The 18,108-nt window shown below is 53.6% G+C and overlaps 6 protein-coding genes across 6 annotated transcripts; 1 reads left to right on the plus strand and 5 right to left on the minus strand.

The window, feature by feature from the left end:
- Positions 1-644: 644 nt before the first annotated feature.
- Positions 645-2,935, minus strand: QC761_201360 (uncharacterized protein; the record flags this gene model as incomplete). The annotated part of the gene is made up of 3 exons (XM_062875866.1): positions 645-2,369; positions 2,541-2,644; positions 2,896-2,935. 3 exons carry the CDS (start codon positions 2,933-2,935, stop codon positions 645-647), a joined length of 1,869 nt encoding a protein of 622 aa, XP_062734405.1.
- Positions 2,936-3,341: 406 nt separating this feature from the next.
- Positions 3,342-5,036, minus strand: HEM2 (Aminolevulinate dehydratase; the record flags this gene model as incomplete). Its single annotated transcript, XM_062875867.1, has 2 exons — positions 4,310-5,036; positions 3,342-4,250 (listed from the first exon to the last, which is right to left on the minus strand). Exons 1-2 carry the CDS (start codon positions 4,556-4,558, stop codon positions 3,342-3,344), a joined length of 1,158 nt encoding a protein of 385 aa, XP_062734406.1. The 5' UTR covers positions 4,559-5,036.
- Positions 5,037-5,414: 378 nt separating this feature from the next.
- On the minus strand, positions 5,415-6,883 carry QC761_201380 (uncharacterized protein). The gene is made up of 2 exons (XM_062875868.1): positions 6,287-6,883; positions 5,415-6,220 (listed from the first exon to the last, which is right to left on the minus strand). The coding sequence occupies exons 1-2, from the start codon at positions 6,541-6,543 to the stop codon at positions 5,629-5,631; spliced, it is 849 nt and encodes a 282-aa protein (XP_062734407.1). The 5' UTR covers positions 6,544-6,883; the 3' UTR covers positions 5,415-5,628.
- Positions 6,884-8,096: 1,213 nt separating this feature from the next.
- QC761_201390 (uncharacterized protein) lies at positions 8,097-10,679 on the minus strand (the record flags this gene model as incomplete). Its single annotated transcript, XM_062875869.1, has 1 exon — positions 8,097-10,679. One exon carries the CDS (start codon positions 10,677-10,679, stop codon positions 8,097-8,099), a length of 2,583 nt encoding a protein of 860 aa, XP_062734408.1.
- Positions 10,680-12,529: 1,850 nt separating this feature from the next.
- Positions 12,530-13,594, plus strand: QC761_201393 (uncharacterized protein; the record flags this gene model as incomplete). The annotated part of the gene is given in 3 exon segments (XM_062875870.1): positions 12,530-12,802; positions 12,863-13,502; positions 13,515-13,594. The coding sequence occupies 3 exon segments, from the start codon at positions 12,530-12,532 to the stop codon at positions 13,592-13,594; spliced, it is 993 nt and encodes a 330-aa protein (XP_062734409.1).
- A 796-nt stretch (positions 13,595-14,390) lies between these two features.
- On the minus strand, positions 14,391-16,814 carry FLC3_1 (putative flavin carrier protein 3; the record flags this gene model as incomplete). The annotated part of the gene is made up of 2 exons (XM_062875871.1): positions 14,391-14,427; positions 14,479-16,814. The coding sequence occupies 2 exons, from the start codon at positions 16,812-16,814 to the stop codon at positions 14,391-14,393; spliced, it is 2,373 nt and encodes a 790-aa protein (XP_062734410.1).
- Between the last annotated feature and the right edge of the window lie 1,294 nt (positions 16,815-18,108).

Raw genomic sequence — 18,108 nt, forward strand, 5'->3', positions numbered from 1 at the left:
TTTTGGTGGAATTTTGGGACACACACACACACACACAAAACAAAACAAAACAAAACACATCAAACCACAGCAATGACAGACTAAGAAAGACAAGCGAAACTGCGAGACAGCAAAGACACTCCTTGTATTATTTTAACAGTTGGGATAGTTTCTTTATTTGAGACCAAATTCAACCTATTTACCGCTAACAAACCTGAGCTTCATGAGTGGGATTTACTGCACTTTTTACACATTGGTTGTGTAACATAACAAACACCCTTGGACGGGGCATTGCATTTCATGTTTTCTAGACTTTGAGAAAAAAAGAATTTTATTTTTAAAGACTTTGATGTTTGAAACAGGCTTCCAAGACCTTGATAGTCGGTCCTTCAAGACGTTGAGTTCAAGCAATGAGGGGTACCAGACGTTAAGATAAAAGACAATCTGTAACACCAGATAATAAAGTGCTTGGCCTGGAGACAGATAACTACATCAATGTCAGTGGAAGCTTACATGTCTTCATTTGCAGTGGTGAAACATTATGGCGGCATTATTGTGTAAGCAAGCAATATCCAAGACAGACGACATCACCCGCTACCAAACTCCCAACCCATTCTTACAAAAGCAACGTAGCACATAAAATCCAATCATCAACCCCCGCCGCCTCACTCCTTGACAGAACACACCCCCTCCACCCATCTCGCGAACCTCACGACCGGGGCATCCACCCCCCTCCAGAATATATCCGACACCCAGATCACCGCCGGGACAATCACCAGAGCCGCCAGACCAAAGCCCAGGTCATACCTTCCCTCCGTCTCCACCCCCGTGATCCTCGTCCAGACAAACCTCTCAACAGCATACCCAAATGTATGCAACACCGGCCCGTGCATCAAGTACATCGCATAGCTAATCCGTCCCAGATACTGCACCGGTCCCCAGGCAAAAAACCCCTGCCACCCCTTACACCTCCCCACAGCCATCACAAACAACCCCGCCCCGAGGCTCTGGTAGTACCTATACCTCTCCTCCTCCTCCCACCACCCCGGTATCATGTCCGTAAGCATCACCCACCCAGGCGTCCTCTCGCTCCCCACATCAGGCTGGCTCATGAACCACAACCCCACCAGACTCACCACCACCCACCCCCACCCCCCTCCTTGCTTTCTCTTCCTGTCCTTGCTCCACACATCCCGCTCCGCCAACCCCATCCCCCACAAGAAAAGCACCACCTCCCACCTCCCGCTCCCAAAACAATACCCCACCACCCCTCCCCCCACAGCCCAGCGCCTCACCCCCCTCTTCACCCTCGCCGTCCCGAGGAGCACCAAAAACAAAATCATGCTAGCCCTAAACTCGACAGGTATAGTCCAGAGGTGAACATCCATCCTCGTCAGCCCGCCCGCCACCTCCCAATCCCAGACATGCACAAACTCCCCCACCCCCTTTCCCCAGTCCAGCATCTGCTCTGCCGTCGAGTTCAGCGCCTCATAGTGCGTCTCTTGAACATTCCGAACGTAGACCTCATCGTGCGCAAAGTCACCCATGGCGGTGTAGGCACCCATCCGGGTGAGGATGACGACGAAGAAAGCGGAGATCGCCGGCGGGAGGAACAGGCGGAGGCAGCGCCGGAAGATGAGGCTCGATAGGGCGGTGGAGAAGGCCGAGCAGTTTTGGGAGGCGAGGAGGGTGAGGGGCTTGAGGGATAGAGCGTAGCCCGAGATGACGAAAAACACGGCCACCATCGGGGGGCCGGAGTACAAAAGGCGGATGAAGGGGAGCTTGAAAGGGTGGAGGTGGTTTGGTGTGTAGGGGTTGGGGGGGAGGGAGGTGGTGGTGGTGGTGCTGCTGTGGAAGGGGGATTCGTTGTAGGGGCCGGAGGAGGATGCATTGTGGAAGTCACCGTCGCTGTCGTCGAGGGAGGGAGGTGGGGGGACATACCCGTACCCGGTGGCGATGGTGTAGCAGGTGTAGAGGTAGTGGCAGAAGAAGACAAATAAAGCGGCCAGGCCGCGGATGCCGTCGAGGTAGGCGGTGGGGGACTTGGGGATTGGTGGGACGTAGCCTGGTTGGAGGAAGGAGGGTAGTAGGAAGATGAGGGTGCGTTTCAAAAGGGAGCGTGGTGGGCGGTGACGGGGAGGCAAGGGGGATGGTGGCGGGAGGGTGAAAAGGGGGTCGTGTGTTTCGAGGTCGGGGATGAACTTTTCTGTTTCGTCAAATGATGATGATGAGGAGGAGGAGGATGAGGAGGAAGAAGAAGAAGAAGAGGGGAGGCTGAGGGTTTCCTGATATGTGAGGGGGGTGTATTCCGCCATGATTTGCTTGTTGTTTCCGGTCAGGGGGAAAAACGGGTACAGGACCCAGACGGCACCGAGTATTTGACCAGCCGGCTGAGGATGGTTTGCGATTCGAAAATGAAGAAGAGACAATCACGGCTCTAACTGACAAGAGAACGAAACACAGAAGGAAAATAAATGAGAGGAAGACAGAAGACATTGAGATGATATGAACCTACAGAAATAACCCAACCTCTTGCCCTGCCGAGAGAAAAGGGGGCTAACCAAGACGAAACGGTGGCTAGCGTCTAGCGTCAACTCTCCACGGTCACCAACAGTCGTACCCTTCCGCCGGTTATTTTCGGTTCCTGGCGTTTCATCCGAGATATCTGCAGCACAAGGCTAGAGTCTCTACATGAGGGGGTATGCTGACTGATGTTCATGATGAGGTCTTGGTTCGCCCAACATCATGCCAGCAAAACCACACACAATGGATGGTCCTTGGGGAATCAAACAGGTCCATCATGAAAGGAAGCATAGTGCTCGCTTGTGGGGATAAGACCGATTGCTATCCAACATCAGCCAGTCAGGTCAAGTCAAGTCTCTCAGACAACAAGAGCGAGGACGAAATAAGCTTTACCAATCCAAGGGGCCAGGGGCCTGAACGTTGAACCAAGCATTTGGGTCGCCCCACCGTTGTTCCCCGGACCCCCACATCCCGATCTCCCCTTCTCCTCTTGTTCCACTACCGCCGAGTGCCGCTCGATCCAGAGCCTGGAGAACAGAGCCGCGCATTCCGAGGTATGCCCTCAAAAGTCCGAACTGTGTCTGTGGGTCCCCTGTATCCCTCAGCAACAGTCAAGACGCAGAGAAGAGATATGAATAAAATAACATTGTCGGTGCGCCCGCAGCAAGAGGCGCGTCTAGGATCAGTCGTGCTGCTCCAAACATAGTACCTACGCAACTCCTGGAGAAACTACTTTTTGGTTTAACGTCACAGCCATGAAAACCCCCGGCTCTAATCCATGTGCTCCCAAAACGCCCAGACTCCGTGCCCGCTCCTGTGTGTATCATTCTGACACCCGCTCAATTGCTCAGCCAGTCCAGGAATTCTGGTGTGAAGTAGCTGATGATGATGGTTGCTCCCGCCCTGAGAATGCCCTCTGTGCTCTCAAACGCCATGGCCTTGAGGTCAAAAACACCAGCCTTGGCCGCCGCGTGAATCATGGCAAACTCGCCGCTGACCTGGTAGGCCGCAATGGGCAGGTCCTTGCCGAGCTCCTTAGCATCGCTGATAACGTCCAGGTACTGAGAAGCCGGCTTGACCATGATGATATCGGCTCCCTCGCTGATATCACGGATGATGGCCCGACGAGCGAGGCCACGACCTCCAGGGGGGAGCTGGTAGCATCTGCGGTCACCAAACGAGGGCGCCGAGCCAGCAGCATCGCGGAAGGGTCCGTAAAGACATCCGGAAAACTTGGCAGCATACGACATGAGCGTCACATTGTGCACAATACCCTCCTCAATCAGCTTGAGCTTGATGGCCCGGATGCGGCCGTCGTTCATGTCTGAAGGCGCAACGCAGTGAGCGCCAGCCCGAGCGTACGAGACCGCAACGTCGGAGATACGGTCAACAGACAGCTGGTTGTTCAGGCTGCCATCGTCCCTCAATATGCCGCAGTGGCCATGGGAAGTGTACTCGCAAAGGCAGACATCGGCAACGATATAAAGATGGGGGAATCTTTGGCGCAGAAGCTGGATGCTGCGAATGACGGGACCTTGCGGGTCGTCGGCGGAGGTGCCAAGGGCGTCCTTGGTCCCTGGTCTCAATGGCACACCGAACAGGATGACGGAACGGAGACCTTTCTGAACGAGCGGCTCAAGGTACGGAATGAGCCTGTTGACACCGCGGCGGTATTGGCCCGGGAGAGAGGGAATAAGCACCTCCTCATCGTCTTGATCAGACACGAAAAGGGGGTAGATGAGCATGGACTGAGAAACAAAAGGCGTCAGCTGATATTTGCGGGGACGAGCAATCCCAAAAGGCGCACCTTGGTCAATTGGCGCTCGGCCTGCCATGACCGCGCAAGAGGATGGCTGTAACCAGCATGCAGCTGACTCGAGATATCACCAGAGATGCTGACGCTCGTGGCAGTAGTGCTGGCGTACGACATGGCTCTCGAGATGTGCGATGTGCGGGAAGCAGTGTCGTTGACGGTCGAAACGGAGGCGTCACCTCGTCTGCGCGCTACACCGTTGTCGCGGAGGGACAAGTCCTGAACGAGGCTAGAGAAAGACATATTGGACGGATGGCAACAACAACGTGTGGCAAAGTTGGAGGAGTTGAGAAAGAGCGTAAGCGGGCGACCGATCGAAGAGGGACGTGAGTCAATCGAGGGTTCTTGGCCGTAGTTGAAGGAATTCTCGCACTGAAACGTATTCTCTCAGCACCACCGCCGATCGAGCCGTCAGGGGCCGTGCCGCACGAAGAGAGAGAGGGAGGTCCGCCGCCGCGATGCGACAGTGATTGATGGCTGGATTTTTGGGGCGGGCTGGAAGGGTCCGGTGTTTCCTGACAGGCTCAACAGATTGACAGTCGGTCGATCGGTAGGTCAGGGCAGCATTCGGAGTGGGAGGAAGAAAGGCACAATCTGTATATAAATGAGAAGAAAATGTCGCCTCCGGAAATCTGGGCCCGAGGCGGGATCAAGGACAGCGAACGCCGAAGAAAGTTGCGTCTCCTCACAGGCAGGTGACAGCAAACCATTAGGCGTGCGATGCCCGAATCTGGTTTCGTGCACTCTCGACTCTCGGCCTCGGGAATTGGCGGGGTTGCTCCACCCGGTCTTCTTCCGCTGCCGTTCGCCAATCAGCGCACAAAGATTTCAAACGTTCGGCTGGCCCCACTCCGCTGAGGAAATCGCCATGGTCTCAACGTCCAACACTTTTTTTGTGTCGTCGGCAACTCCAGGGCCTCCTCGGCTTGTGAGGGAGATGCAGTGATGCTCGGATCTTACACCACAGCCACTGATCAATGAATTGATAGGACGAACTCTTGATTTTAACCAAGTAGACTTCGCCGTACCTGCACTACCTTCTTGAAGTCTCCATAGCACATCTGACAAATGTGAACATCACAGATAAACCAGGGCCAGAGTGTGTTCATAATATCAAGTATGTGTCGTCGTATAAAATAAAAACATCGAACCCCAATTATTACATAACAGACATTGGTATCATATAGAAGAGTAAACCCCCCATCCACCACTTCCTCTCCTCTCGCCTTCCGCTCTCACATCATCGACTCATTACTCCTTCTCACCACTCTGCCCTCTACACCAGTGTTAATCATCAGGGCATCCTCGGACCCTTAGAACCATCTCCGCCTCCTCCTGGGCGCAACAGGAGTCCCATAATCGGTAGCCGGCACCTCCCCCTTCACAGCCCTCTTCCTCTCCCTCCTCTTATGAATCCTCCCACTGCAGCAGCTGAAGAAAACAACAATAGCACCGACCAAGCTCAACACCGCAGCCGCGAGCGTCATCCAGGCAGCATTATCATAGTAAACCCTCTCCACCTGCAACCCCAAGCTATCCTCATCGTCACTATCCCACCCATTGCTCAGATTGCTCCTCACAATGCCAAACAGGACAAAGTCAATGATGCAGGTCACAGCCGTGATGATAAAGGCCAAGACAGCAACAAGAGACGCCAGCAGCGACCCAACCATACCCGCGCCCAGCGCAAGGATAAAAGCGATAAAGTTGAAGGCCGCGGCGATGGGGTGGAGGACCATGGCCTTTGTGAGCGCGCGCGAGGTGCGCACCGAGTTGTCAGAGTAGAACTCGCCAAAGGTCTGCTCGGGGGAGAAGTTGGGGTTGCCCGACTGGCCACGGTTGGGGCCCACGAGGTCCTGGATGATGCCGAGGGGGGAGTACCCGAGGCGGCGGGGGCATTGGCCTCTGTTTTTCACTCGTCATTTAGCATCATGGGGTGAGCGGTGGAGTGAAGAGAGGAGGTCAACTTACCCAAGGACATCATTCAAACAATACCCAAAAACACCAAACGTAACCGAGGGATCGTTTCCGTTCCGTCCACTCTCCCCATCAGCAAGATCGGGCAGGAAGTTGAACCCGCCATTGTTGGTCTCACCGCCAGGGAGCTCGACCTTGAGGAGAGCGATAGATCTCACTACTGGGGCCGAGATGCAGGTGATGATCAGCAAGACGGAGGCTGAAAACAGCAAGAAGGTGCCAAAGTGGTGGATGAAGCCTGTCCGGGCCATCTTGAAGAGTCTGACTGTTGTGGGACAAACGAATAAACGTATCAAAATCACCGGATGATGAGAAGAAAGGGAAATTCATCTACCGTCCAGAGCAGCTGGAATGTCTTTCTTGTATTTGTCCCATAAGGCCTACACCCTGAAACATGGAAACCCAACAGCCCAGCAAGGAACACTCAACCACATTCACACCTAATAAGGACGACGTCATCAGCCTGCCCAGCCCTTCTCAGCCATGCCGCATCGCGGGAACTCGGCAAGGGGCCTCACCCATCGGCCTGACCAACCAGAAAAGCCCAGTATGTTCTCTTCTGTGTGTCTGAGAATCTGTGGAGGAGCGTGATTGGCGATCGGGCTGATGACGTAGCAGGAATCCGGGGCTGTGTCACATTGGGCTTGGCAAAGCACTTATAAACTTCTTGGCGGGCAAGGAGGCGGGCAAGGAAGCGGGCGGCCCTGTTTTTGGGCGGGATGTCATCTGGTTTTTTTTGGTTTTTTTTTTTGGTTTTGGATGAGGTGGTTGGCAAAAGAGGTGAGATCATGTTTGATGAAAGAGTTGGCAGTGGGAGGTGGCATCGGGAAGGCGTTGAAGATGACAAAGGGACTTTGCATGTTTGGTATGCAGGGACTACCTACATACACCTAAGATCCCATCGTCAACATTGATGGTTGCTCAAAGAGCGATGAGATGATGGGAGAACCAATCAGACATTTTGGTGTACACCTCTGTAAGAGATCGCTAGCGTCATGTCTAGGTGGTGGTGGACTGCTGGCCACCGCGGTGATCTGATGCCACGCGTCTTTGTACTATATTCTCTTCAGCTGAAGAGAACAGCCACATCTGTGGGTTTATATCTCGTAATTTCAGCTTTTAGCCAATTACTTTGAAGGCCTGGACTGGCTCCAAAAGCCATGATGGTCTGCATACAGATGTCAAACAGTTCTCACGTGTCTAGCTGCAGATCCCCTGTAAAGACAGCTATGTTGTCGACAGAGGGATAGGCACACCAACATCAGCTTATCCGATGGACCCTTGAAAGGTGATAAGACATCCTACAGATCGTGTCATTGTTCCAGTGTGTCAAAAGAGAAAAATCCGTTGATGAAAGAAACATGGTTTCAACACTTCCTAACCTTTCCATGCCGTCTATCCAAGCTTCTAAACATCCTTTATCCCAACATTTAAAGTCTATTGGAAGCTCGGGTTTGATTGATAACACTCAGTTTGCCGAGACTACAAGACTATCTATCCTAGCTTTGCTGTTATGGCCCATCCCAGTTTCAAATGCCATCTCCTCGAGCTTGTTATACCACCTACCCCAGCTCTATGCATCCCCTAGAAGTGTAGATTCACGTATATATCGAACAAGTCGGCAAAAAATACAATTGCCGGGGTACCTAGCCTGTATTTTACCAAGACATAATCACAACGACATCACCCTTTCCAGATAGCTTGTCCATCGCATTCATCATCAAATTAGCATTATCTCACCCTCAACTAAACCACAACCTCCCTCCCCCCCCTCCCCCCCCCCACACACACACCAAGCAAAACCCTACAACCAATTCCTCCCCTCCTCCTCCCAAGGTCTCGTCGCCCGACTGTAATCATACCCAACCCTCCACTCACTCACCAGCTCCTCCTCATCGACCCCACAATGACTCTGCCCATCCCTTCCCCTAAACCACCCCAGCCCATACCTCTTCCCCACCCCCTCCAGCCACCCCTCCATCTCCCTATTCCCAAACTTGGCCGTCCCGACAAAGTCATAAAGCATCTTGCTCTGGTGTATGTAAGCCAGCACACTCGCAATAGTATTCGGCTGCCTCGGCAAGAACACCCTCCTCCTTTTCAAATGGGTAACAACGCTCAACATCCCCATATACAGCAGAATCAACAGAGCAAGCGTGAAGCTTATCCAGAAAGATGGAATTGTCTCCTGTCCGGCGTTGAGATCCGACGAGGTGGCGGTGGCTGTGGGGGCGGAGGAGATGAAAACACGGCCTTCGACTGTTGCTAGGGAGGTTACCAGCACGGTGAGGATCTCTGTGAGGATTGTGCCGAAGCCGACGAAGAAGACTAGCCAGTGTTTGTTGATTAGGCCTCTGATGGCTACCCAGCCAAAGGGCATGGCGGTGTAATCGAGCGTTAGCGTCTTTGGGGGTGCGTGTCGTTGGGAGAGGAGGTAGTATGGTTGCATGAGGCGGACGTCTGTCTCTAGTGCTCCCCAGGAGAGCTTGATGCACACGGCCAAGACGGTTATTAACCAGGGGGCGCGGTCGGTCAAGACTGTGGCGGGGGTGAAGAGGAATATGGGAATGAGGGCGATGAAGGCGAAGATTCCGAATATCAAGGGGTATGCCCCGGCTGGGCGGAGCATCATGGGATGGGGGTTAGCAGAGAGGTGGTTTTTGGTGTATTTTTCCCGTTCTTGGATGGAAGGGGGGTTGGTGTCGTCTGGGGCGAGGGAGGAATTGCGGAGGACGTAGCGATGATCTTTTAGTTTGCTGTGAATGTCTTGGTGGGTGGCTACGTCCATGTCTTTGAAGTCCATGAGGATGTGGCTGACTGTTGCCATGGCGGCGAGGCCAGCGATGCCTTTGACGTCGGCTAATAGGCCAGACCGGCGGGTTTGGAGCTGATAGAATAGGACGCACCCAAAGGCGGCGATGATGACGAGCAAGGTTGTCAAAAGACGGGACCAGACGTGGTGTATGAGAATGCTCTTTTCTATGTGAGGGCGGTCCAGACGAGTGTTGCGGTCAGGGGTTATGATCAAAGAGGCGGCTCCAAGGGCAGGAACCAATGTGTTGGCGAGCAAGCTGGCTGTTGACGACACAGCTACAGCATAGTGTTTGCAGTGGATGGCCCGAAATGGACGCAGCCAGACGAATTGTGTCAGATACTCGACGTTGATGGACTCGTCCGCCAGTGCTCCTCCTTCCTTGGATAGCTGATAGAACGGCTCAAGACGCATGACATCAAAGTTGGTAACCTGCCACATGACACCATATGTGACCGCAATGGCCATCGGTAGAAACTTGACAGCAAAGTACTGGGCGGTCGAGATATCGTTGGGTGATTGAAATTTGACCAGGGCGTCCTGGGTAGAGCTTCGGTAGAGGATTTCCACGGATACGGCCATAACAATGGACACCACAATCAACCATATCAAGTACGGCCATCTCATAGAAAATGGCTTCCAGTTGGGCTGTGGATAAAAGACCTCTGTTTTGCTGGCGTTTGTTGGAAAGGTCGTCTGCCTCATGGCAAAGTGTCCTGGCTCGTCCTCCACGTTCGGATCATGGCCACCAACCAAGCTGAGATCAAATTTGGACTGAGTGCCGGTGTCCTCTGTCATGACCACCTCGATTACTTCTCCGCGTCTGTTGGCCTCATTCTGTGCCATTTTCTTCACTGTGTCAGTGTGAGATAGCCGCCTGCTGCGTCTCGAGACGGAGAATGTGCGGCTCGGGGGTCGTTCCGTCACGGGAGTTATTGCCAGCAAATAACCTTCCGTGATTGTCGCTTCCGCTTTGATGCCCTTCCCCAAGCCCCCCGTCAACTTCCCCTGTGCCTCTTGCTCCTGTATTGCTTTCCAGAACTCTTCATCGGCTTTTGTCGCAGGGCCCAGCGCGCTGCTAACATCGAACGTTGGTGCTCTAGAGACTGGCGGGCCGGGTGCTGGTGGTTCCTCGCCTCCCAACGGGGCAGCGGACTTCATCAACCCAAGGTCAATACCGTCTTCCTCTTCCGGAATCGCATCGTGGCGTCGCTGTTGCTGTCTCTGGGCAAAACTGGGGCCGGCATTATGAGGTAGTGCTATGAGGGTGGGCGATGATACTGGCTCATATGCGCCGCCTCCATTGCCCATGAACGACGTCCATCCGGTTGAGGCTCCCCCATAAGTGTGGCCAACATCATCGGCAGAACCATAGGGTCGTTTCCCAAACTGTTGTCGTAGGCTGTCGTTGGACTGAAGTGACACCAAAGAAGGCCGTGGGGGGATTACGGCCCCTGTCTCATCGCGGAAGTTGTCAAAGTCGGTAATGTCAGACACTGTAGATATCCTGCTGACAGAGCCTGAAGTGGCAGAACGGAGTGGAGGTCTTGGTCTCGGTGGGTAGGAAGGATCCATTGCCAGGTATCATGACATGGTAGTCAATCCAGATCTGGAAAGAAAAGGAACAAGTAACGAAACAAAGACGACAAGACAGAGGCAACCTGTCGGGATTTGGCAGTTAGGTGACGACAACAAGGCTCCAGTGACGAGGGGAAAGCCAATATGCAGGCCTGGGCGCTTGTAAGTCCAGGTACCAGTGCGGCTGAGGTCAAGATGGTGTTTGAGTGGTCCAAGTGGTGCCTGGGACCCTCAGTCTCGGGGACGAAAAGAGCCACAAGAGAACGGCAAGCCAAAGGGGGTCTCGGTCGGGAGGCCGATAGGGCTGAAGGTTGATGGGCTGTGGCGGTTGAGGGACGGGTGATCTCTTGGCCGAGCGGTTGTCCTTGATAGCTCTCCTGGAGCCTCATCTCACGTCGACACCAGGTCTTTTGTCGGAGAGAGAATATGGAGAGGGCGCATGGCTTCCAGAAAGGGCATATATTCCCCATGTGAAGGCCCCCGCACAGGGTGAGCACGAATTCTTGATTCCAGAGCCATGGTGGGGGAGATGTTGCAGATTGCTGACCCCAAGTGCGATGTTCTGTTGCATTGGCGTCTAAGCTTAGCAACCCTGGGGGCCAAGAGATGCCACAGCGCCCTTCAGCGGGGCCTAGGTGTGTCAACTTTCCATCACGATCATCATGCCCCTCTCCTGCCATTCATAAGCAACGTTCACATACACCGTTTGGCTTGGTGAACAAGAGTTCGTCTCATCAACGGTCTGCAATCTTTCAATCGTTCCGACGTCACCAAGCTTGAAAAATGTTGCCGGCGGCCTATTAATAGCCAATCAAGTTGAGGTTGCAGTTGAGGTCACCGGTCCCCTCCCAGCTGCTCGGCATCCAGTGAACCTTCAACTGTCACCATCGGCAATCCTCGCCACACAACGCAACGCGATAAATAGACGGACCTGCAGCAACAGAGTCGACTACTGCAGCCCCTCCGCTGAACCACGCAACACAGCGTTAGCCATGAGATGGCAGCAACAAGTGTATCAGGTCGAAACCCCCTTTGCCGCTCGGCTGGGCCTCCCGAGCTTAAATCTCACGCCAGCATGACAGAGCCTCGCCATCTCACCGTCGGGATCCTCTCCGCTGACCAGGGTCTTGTTCAGACGACTGACCACCCACCATTCGTCCCGATCTGGATACCCAGATGCAATTATCACCGTTCCACGCCGCAGTATTGCTGACGGCATCACACCCAACCCCGTTGCCATTTTTTTTCTTTCAGTGGGTGGTGTCCACAATCACTTTGATAATGGCACGTTATACGACACTTTTCTTGTGTTTCGTGAAAAGCTGCCTATCATTACCCCGCTGTTGCTGATGGTGGGAGCTTGAACAGATTGACCTGCTCATGTCTTGTGCCTCACGACTGATGACCAGTAGCAAAGATCCAAATATCCAGATATCCAAATATCCAGCTGGTTAACCGTTCTTCAAAAGAACATGTACCAGAGTATCTATGGAGATCTCTCCTCTGCCAAATCCGGCCGAATCCTGCCTCTGTTACAGGTGACATTTGCCAGAATGCGCTCCCGTCCAGCGATGCGTTCAGCCCACCTATGGTATTGCGATGGGGGCCACGAAGTCAATGCATTATTCTTCAAAGCTGGGAAGTGGCGCCGGCTATGTCAGCTCCTTGAAGTGATGTCTTGACGGGCGTCCTTGACATCCTAATAGAAGCTCAATATTCCAAACATCCACATCTTTGCTGTATCGCTCACTGACCTTACACCATCACCATCTCTTCAACGCCGTAATCTCTTTTCCACACCACCTACCTGATTCCATCGAGCAAGAAGACTTGTCTATTTTACTAAAATGGTCGCCTCCTTCGTCTGGACCGCAGAAGAGGCCAGATACCTCAAAGCCGTCCTCCGCTGGCAAGACGCCCCCTCCTCAGACGACGACGCCACCGCTACCAGACCAAGACAACCCAGAAGGAGACCGCCCCCTCCCCCACAGGCAACTATACAACTTTCCTCCCAAAACCGCAGGCAACCCCAAGAAAAAGAAGACCACCCACCATCAGGTGAACTCCGCGTGTTGGTCCTCGGGGCGAAAGGAGCAGGGAAATCCTCTCTTTTGAGCAGAGTACGCCCCCTTTCTCACCTATCCCCTCCCATTTGTTCGCTATCTAATACAGACTTGAAGTTTTCGCAAGGCACATTCCCTCCCGCCACCCAACCCGCAAGAGCAACAACAACGTCACCATCAGGGGAGTCCCACTCAGGAAGCTGCCGACATCCCATCTTTCTCCTCCCCTCCACAACAGGGGACAGCAAAAAAAAGAAATACATCATCGACGCGCTAGAATTCCCTTCCAATCAGTCATCTTCGAACCCATTGCTGGAGCAAGCACTGGCCATCACCGAGGCGGCGGTTGTGGTTTATGACACGGCAAGCGCCGATTCTTTCAGGTTGGCGAAAGGGGTGGTGGAATTCATCTTGGAGCATTTCGACCCACTCACACCATCCCCCAACAATAGCGCCAACAGGAGGGTTTATCCAGTGGTGCTGGTGGGGAATAAATTTGACAATGACAAGGAGAGAGAGGTTAGCGAGGATGAGGGGAGAGAGGCGGCCGGGAAGATGGGGGTTAGATGTATGATGGAGGTTAGTGCCAGGACGGGAGAAGGGGTACAAGGGGTGTTTGAGACTATCGGGGCGGAGGTTCTCGCTGCGAAGAGGGCGACAACCACGGCTAGGGAGGTGGGGAGGGAAATGGTTCAGGGTGGTGGGTATGAGAAGGCGGGCAACAGGCCCCAACTTGTGAGGCAAGAAGGGAGTGCAGGCGGGAGTGCAGGCGGGAGTAACAAGAAAGGGGGTTTACTGAGAAGGATGTTCTGGGGGAGGAAACTCCACACGCGGCAGGGAGTTGCTTGAGTTCGATGAATATGTGGCTGTAGGATGCCGAAGAAAGTGTCCAAGTGGTGTAAAGTAGTGCAAGCGAGTGCCAGCAGCATCAAGAATTCCAACACAAGCACAAGTCTTCACACAAAATGATGTCAAAAATGTATTGAACTAACCCAACCAACCCATCCCTAGTCCATTCCACAAGAAAAGAAAGCCACAAACCATAAGCAAGCAAAAAGAAAACATCATCTCCCTCCTTCTCCCCTCCCCTCCCCAGTCCAGCTGTATGACTCAGTTCACCCCCCCCCCGTATTTTGATACCCCGTGCCCTTCTCGTTCCCCTATAAACGCCAGGGCGCAGGTCTCTCTCATATACGAGCGCTAACAAAGCACGCGAAGATGGGTATGATACAAAACAGACCCCTGTCAGCAGATCTGCCTCTTCTTCGACAAATGGAACATGAAAGTAGAAATTATACGTCTCCGTCTTCTTCTTCTTCTTCTTCTTCTTCTTCTTCTTCTTCCTCTCCTCCCGGTTCATCTTTCCGAGTAACTAACTGACGCCTTTTCATGCATCCCTGGTAGAAAAAACAACAAAAAAAGTGACGTGTGGTCGGATAGTGCGCTCGTGTATCCAACACGGCAAGTTGGTCGAGAAGTAGTAGGGTATCATGGATCTGTTCCATTCTTGGTTTCAGTGCAGGCCTTGGGCTACTGTGCCCATCCCTTATATGTTGACCGCTTGCTCGGTTGCGATCAGAAACCCCCAAAAACAAAAACTCCTATCCCAGGTCATGAATGTGCAAAAAGCAAAAAGGCCTCCTTTTTAGTCGTAGCCGGCACCGCGTTGCCAAGGACTTGGGCTAGTGAATGTTAGCAAAGTTTCATCGGTTCTCCACCCAGAGATAACATACCTAGCGTTATTTTGTTGCCGGAAGGCGCCCGGACCTGGGCTGTTGTTCTGGTTTCGATAGGGCGGAGAGCCATCAAACGGACTGGGCGCCCGCATCGAGCCGTTGTCTTGGTACCTCGGCGGGCTGCGAGGTCCGTCGGCGGGGAAGAAGGGCATCGACGGATTAGCTGGAGATTGGGGGCGGTTGCCGTAGCCTTGGTTGTTGTAGTTCGACTGGGCGCCAAAGCTCTGGTTGGAGTGAGCGCCAAAGCTGTTGTTGGAGTGAGCACCAAAGCTCTGGTTAGAGTGAGCAGAAGGCACGCCGAGCCTCTCGGTCTGGCGCCGGAGCGAGTCCGATGTAATAGATTCGGCGTCATCGTCCAGGTCCATGCCCTTGTTGAAACCCTCCTTGCCGCCACGAGCGGTAGCCGCGAGCGCGTCCAGCTCGGTAGTCGTCGTGAGGTGCGTCTGAGACTTCATGAACGAGGTTCTGTCATCGGCCATGTAGGTGTAGCGGCCATCCGGGTTGTCGCGGAAGATGACAATGACAGTGGTGACAATGAGCATCAACAGCAAAACCAGCGCAAAGGAAGCATTAGCAATCCACAACACGACGCCCACAACGCCAGTGACGAGTCTGGGCTGGTTAAAGACCTCGGTGAAGATCATCAAAAAGATCGAGTTGACAAAGTTGATGGCGCAGATGGCAATGTTGAAAGAGTTGGTGCTCTTGTCCATCCATGGGCGAAGGACGCTGGCGGCAATCAGGGCGCCGGCTTCAATGATAAGAAAACCCACGGCCTGAACGGTTCCCGAGTGCTGCGCAAAGGCGATGAACATGGCCTTGAGTCCCAAGTAGCCAAGGTAGGGCAGGATGAAGTAGTAGGCGGAGGCTCTGAACTGCACGTAGAGGAAGCCCCACTTGTTAAGTGCCTGGGGGTCCGAGAAGAGGATATAGGCCGGGTTGTTGTGCATGACGATGGAGCGGCGGGCAATCATAATCACCTTGAAGGCGGCCCAGCAGAGCGTGGTCGTCATTCCGATCAGGAAAAAGACGGCCAGGACCATTAGGGCAGCCGAATCGTTCTGGGTGAACTCCCACAAGCACATGATGGCCATGGACGGGAACCCGATGAGGGTAAGACGGAACAAGATGCCCTTGAGGACCGTGAGCCAGCCGTTGCGGAAGTCGAGGAACTTGTCGCTGTCCATCATCTTATTCTTGACGGCCATCTCGCAGGCACCCTTGAAAGCGGCCACGGCCAGACTGACAAAAATGACCATCAAGCAGAAGAAGGCCACGCAAGTCATGAAAACATTGGTCGACTCGATGCCTGCGCGGAAGGCCACACGCTGGATCCCGTACACGATGTAACTGCCAGAGCTGGTCTCGATATTGGCGCGACGCATGAGGTCCCGCTTCATGGCTTGCCCGAGAGGCTCAGCGATGCTCCTCGGCATCATGGCCACAGAGCGCTTCGCGAGGCTCATACCAGCTTCGATAAAATCCAAAGATCGCTTCTCAACTTGCACGGAAACGGTCGTAAGCGAGTCGAAGATGGTGGCCGGAGTACCACCAGTGGCGCGCTGGTACCAGGTAAAGATGTCCTGCATGAACTCGAGACGAATGATTCCCATGCTCCACTGGAAATCCTGGGTCCACGACATGACAACAGGCGGCAGAGGCACACCAGTGAGACCAAGCATGGCCTGGGCCTGGAAGTAACCAAAGAGCGAGAGGGCGTTGGCAGCGACGTGGGAAGCGGCATTGTAGTGACCGAGACCAGACATGATAGCCGACGATGTGAGAGCCAAACCAGCGACAATGGCAGTAGCCCACTTGACACCAAGCAAATCCACCGTCTTTCCGTTGGAAATATCAGCCTCCACGCAAGCAACAGCGTTTCCTGCCTCGGGACCATCCGTCATGGTAAAAATCACCTTTACGGTGGCGTCGAGATCGGGGAAGTTATAGGCGATTCCAGGTACTTGTTCCAGGGCGTCACCGGTAACGGGAAGGTTGAAGTTGAGAGGAATCTTGCCTGCTGTCATGGGACAGAGACCAGCGAGACCCATATCGCATGGGCTGACTTTTTGCTTGATGATGGGGAAACCATAGGCCGAGACCTCGACATCGAAAGTGACGTTGCCCTGGACTGACGAGACAGCTACAATGTCGACGTTGGCTGTTTTGTTATTTGGTGTGAAGACGACCTTGAACAAGCTGGCGCTGAACAGCGAGTTTTCCTGACAAGAGTTGAGCGAGTTCGACTGGAGAATCGGCTCTGCCATTGCTGGTGCGACGAGCGCCGCGAGCGACGCGAAGGCCGCAACGGGCCGTGTTAAAGACAACCTCATGGTGACCAACAATCGATTCAGATGACAGACGGCAGTCTAAGCAACCTGTGCTTTTTTAGAGAGTCGGGAGTTGGCGTGAGGTGGGTGAGTGGTGCGGCGTAGTTGGTTTGTTTACTCGGTTTGAACCAGTCGCTTCTTTTGCGGTTGTCCGTTGCTTTGTCCGTCGAGTTTGCAAACCCGTGAGCCGCCAGCGTGCAGGTGTCGGTAGAGAGAGCCAGTATTTTTGGTAAATAAACAGACTGGAAGATGAAGAACAGCTAAACGAGGCGCTGAGAGAAATTTCGAAGGGAAACCAGGGAAGAATGCGGAATGAAGACGGCGTCGAGTGAAGAGGCGCGCGCGCTGTGAGAATCGAAGGCGGGTTACTTTTGGTGTCGATTGTTGGCAGGGAGAATAGTAAAAAAAGCGAGAGTATGCTGCCAAACAACGGCGACCAGTTGGCTAGTTACGCCAATGCTGAGAATTCCGCCACCTTTTCTCTCAAAAACGACAGTGAGAAGAAGGAGATTTTGCAATCATCAAGCGGTTGCAAAAATCCATGTGGTGGTGAGAGGTGGAAATGGAAGTCTGAGTGAGAGAAGCGGAAGACGAGGGAGCATTTGGGATTAGGGGGGTCTGAGAGGAAACGGGGGACACAGCGCTTGTGTCGCCGTGCAGCAGGTCTTCTGTCGTAATGAGCGCACGGGGGGGAGCGGGAAGCGCCAATGCCTGCCAACCGTCTCTGCCAGGGTAGCGCCCGTTAATGCACGCTTGGAGATGAGATCGCCATGTTAGTGCACAACGATACAAATGTCATGACTTGTGCCCAACGGCGGGTCGACCGCTATCTCGTGGCCAGGTGTTACAGACTGGGCTCTAACAGTTCAACCTCACAGCGCGTAGCCGAGACCGTCGAACCCCTTATTGCTCAATGCAGTGCTACTGTCGGAGAATTCGATTTCTTCATCGACATACATGATGAATGGGTATTTCTCATGAGCAAAACAACAGAATGAAGAGACATTCGTATTGCATTCCAAGAGTCTTGACGCTTTCTTGGGAGGCGCTGGGCGAGACTTGGGAGGAATCGCCAAGCAGGGAATTTTGAACATGTTGTTCACGAGTTCCGTCATAGCATTCCGTTCCCTCAACGGTGAGAGGGTGCGATCATCAACACCGCCCCCCTCTTGCGAGCTTTCCAAGATCTTGTCTGCATCTTGCACACGCAAGCTCCATCTCTTTTCTGTCACTACCAGCCACCAAACCGATAGAAAACGTTGCAAGTCCATCCTAGAAATCGGATACGGATTGTAAT

This window comes from Podospora bellae-mahoneyi, chromosome 2 (assembly GCF_035222275.1).
Source record: "Podospora bellae-mahoneyi strain CBS 112042 chromosome 2, whole genome shotgun sequence".
Taxonomy (NCBI): domain Eukaryota; kingdom Fungi; phylum Ascomycota; class Sordariomycetes; order Sordariales; family Podosporaceae; genus Podospora; species Podospora bellae-mahoneyi.

Coding starts and splice junctions, on each gene's coding strand:
- QC761_201380 (XM_062875868.1), bottom strand. CDS start 6,543: ATGGCCCGGACAGGCTTCATCCACCACTTTGGCACCTTCTTGCTGTTT. Junction 6,221..6,286: donor TGTTTGAATGATGTCCTTGG/GTAAGTTGACCT, acceptor AGTGAAAAACAG/AGGCCAATGCCCCCGCCGCC.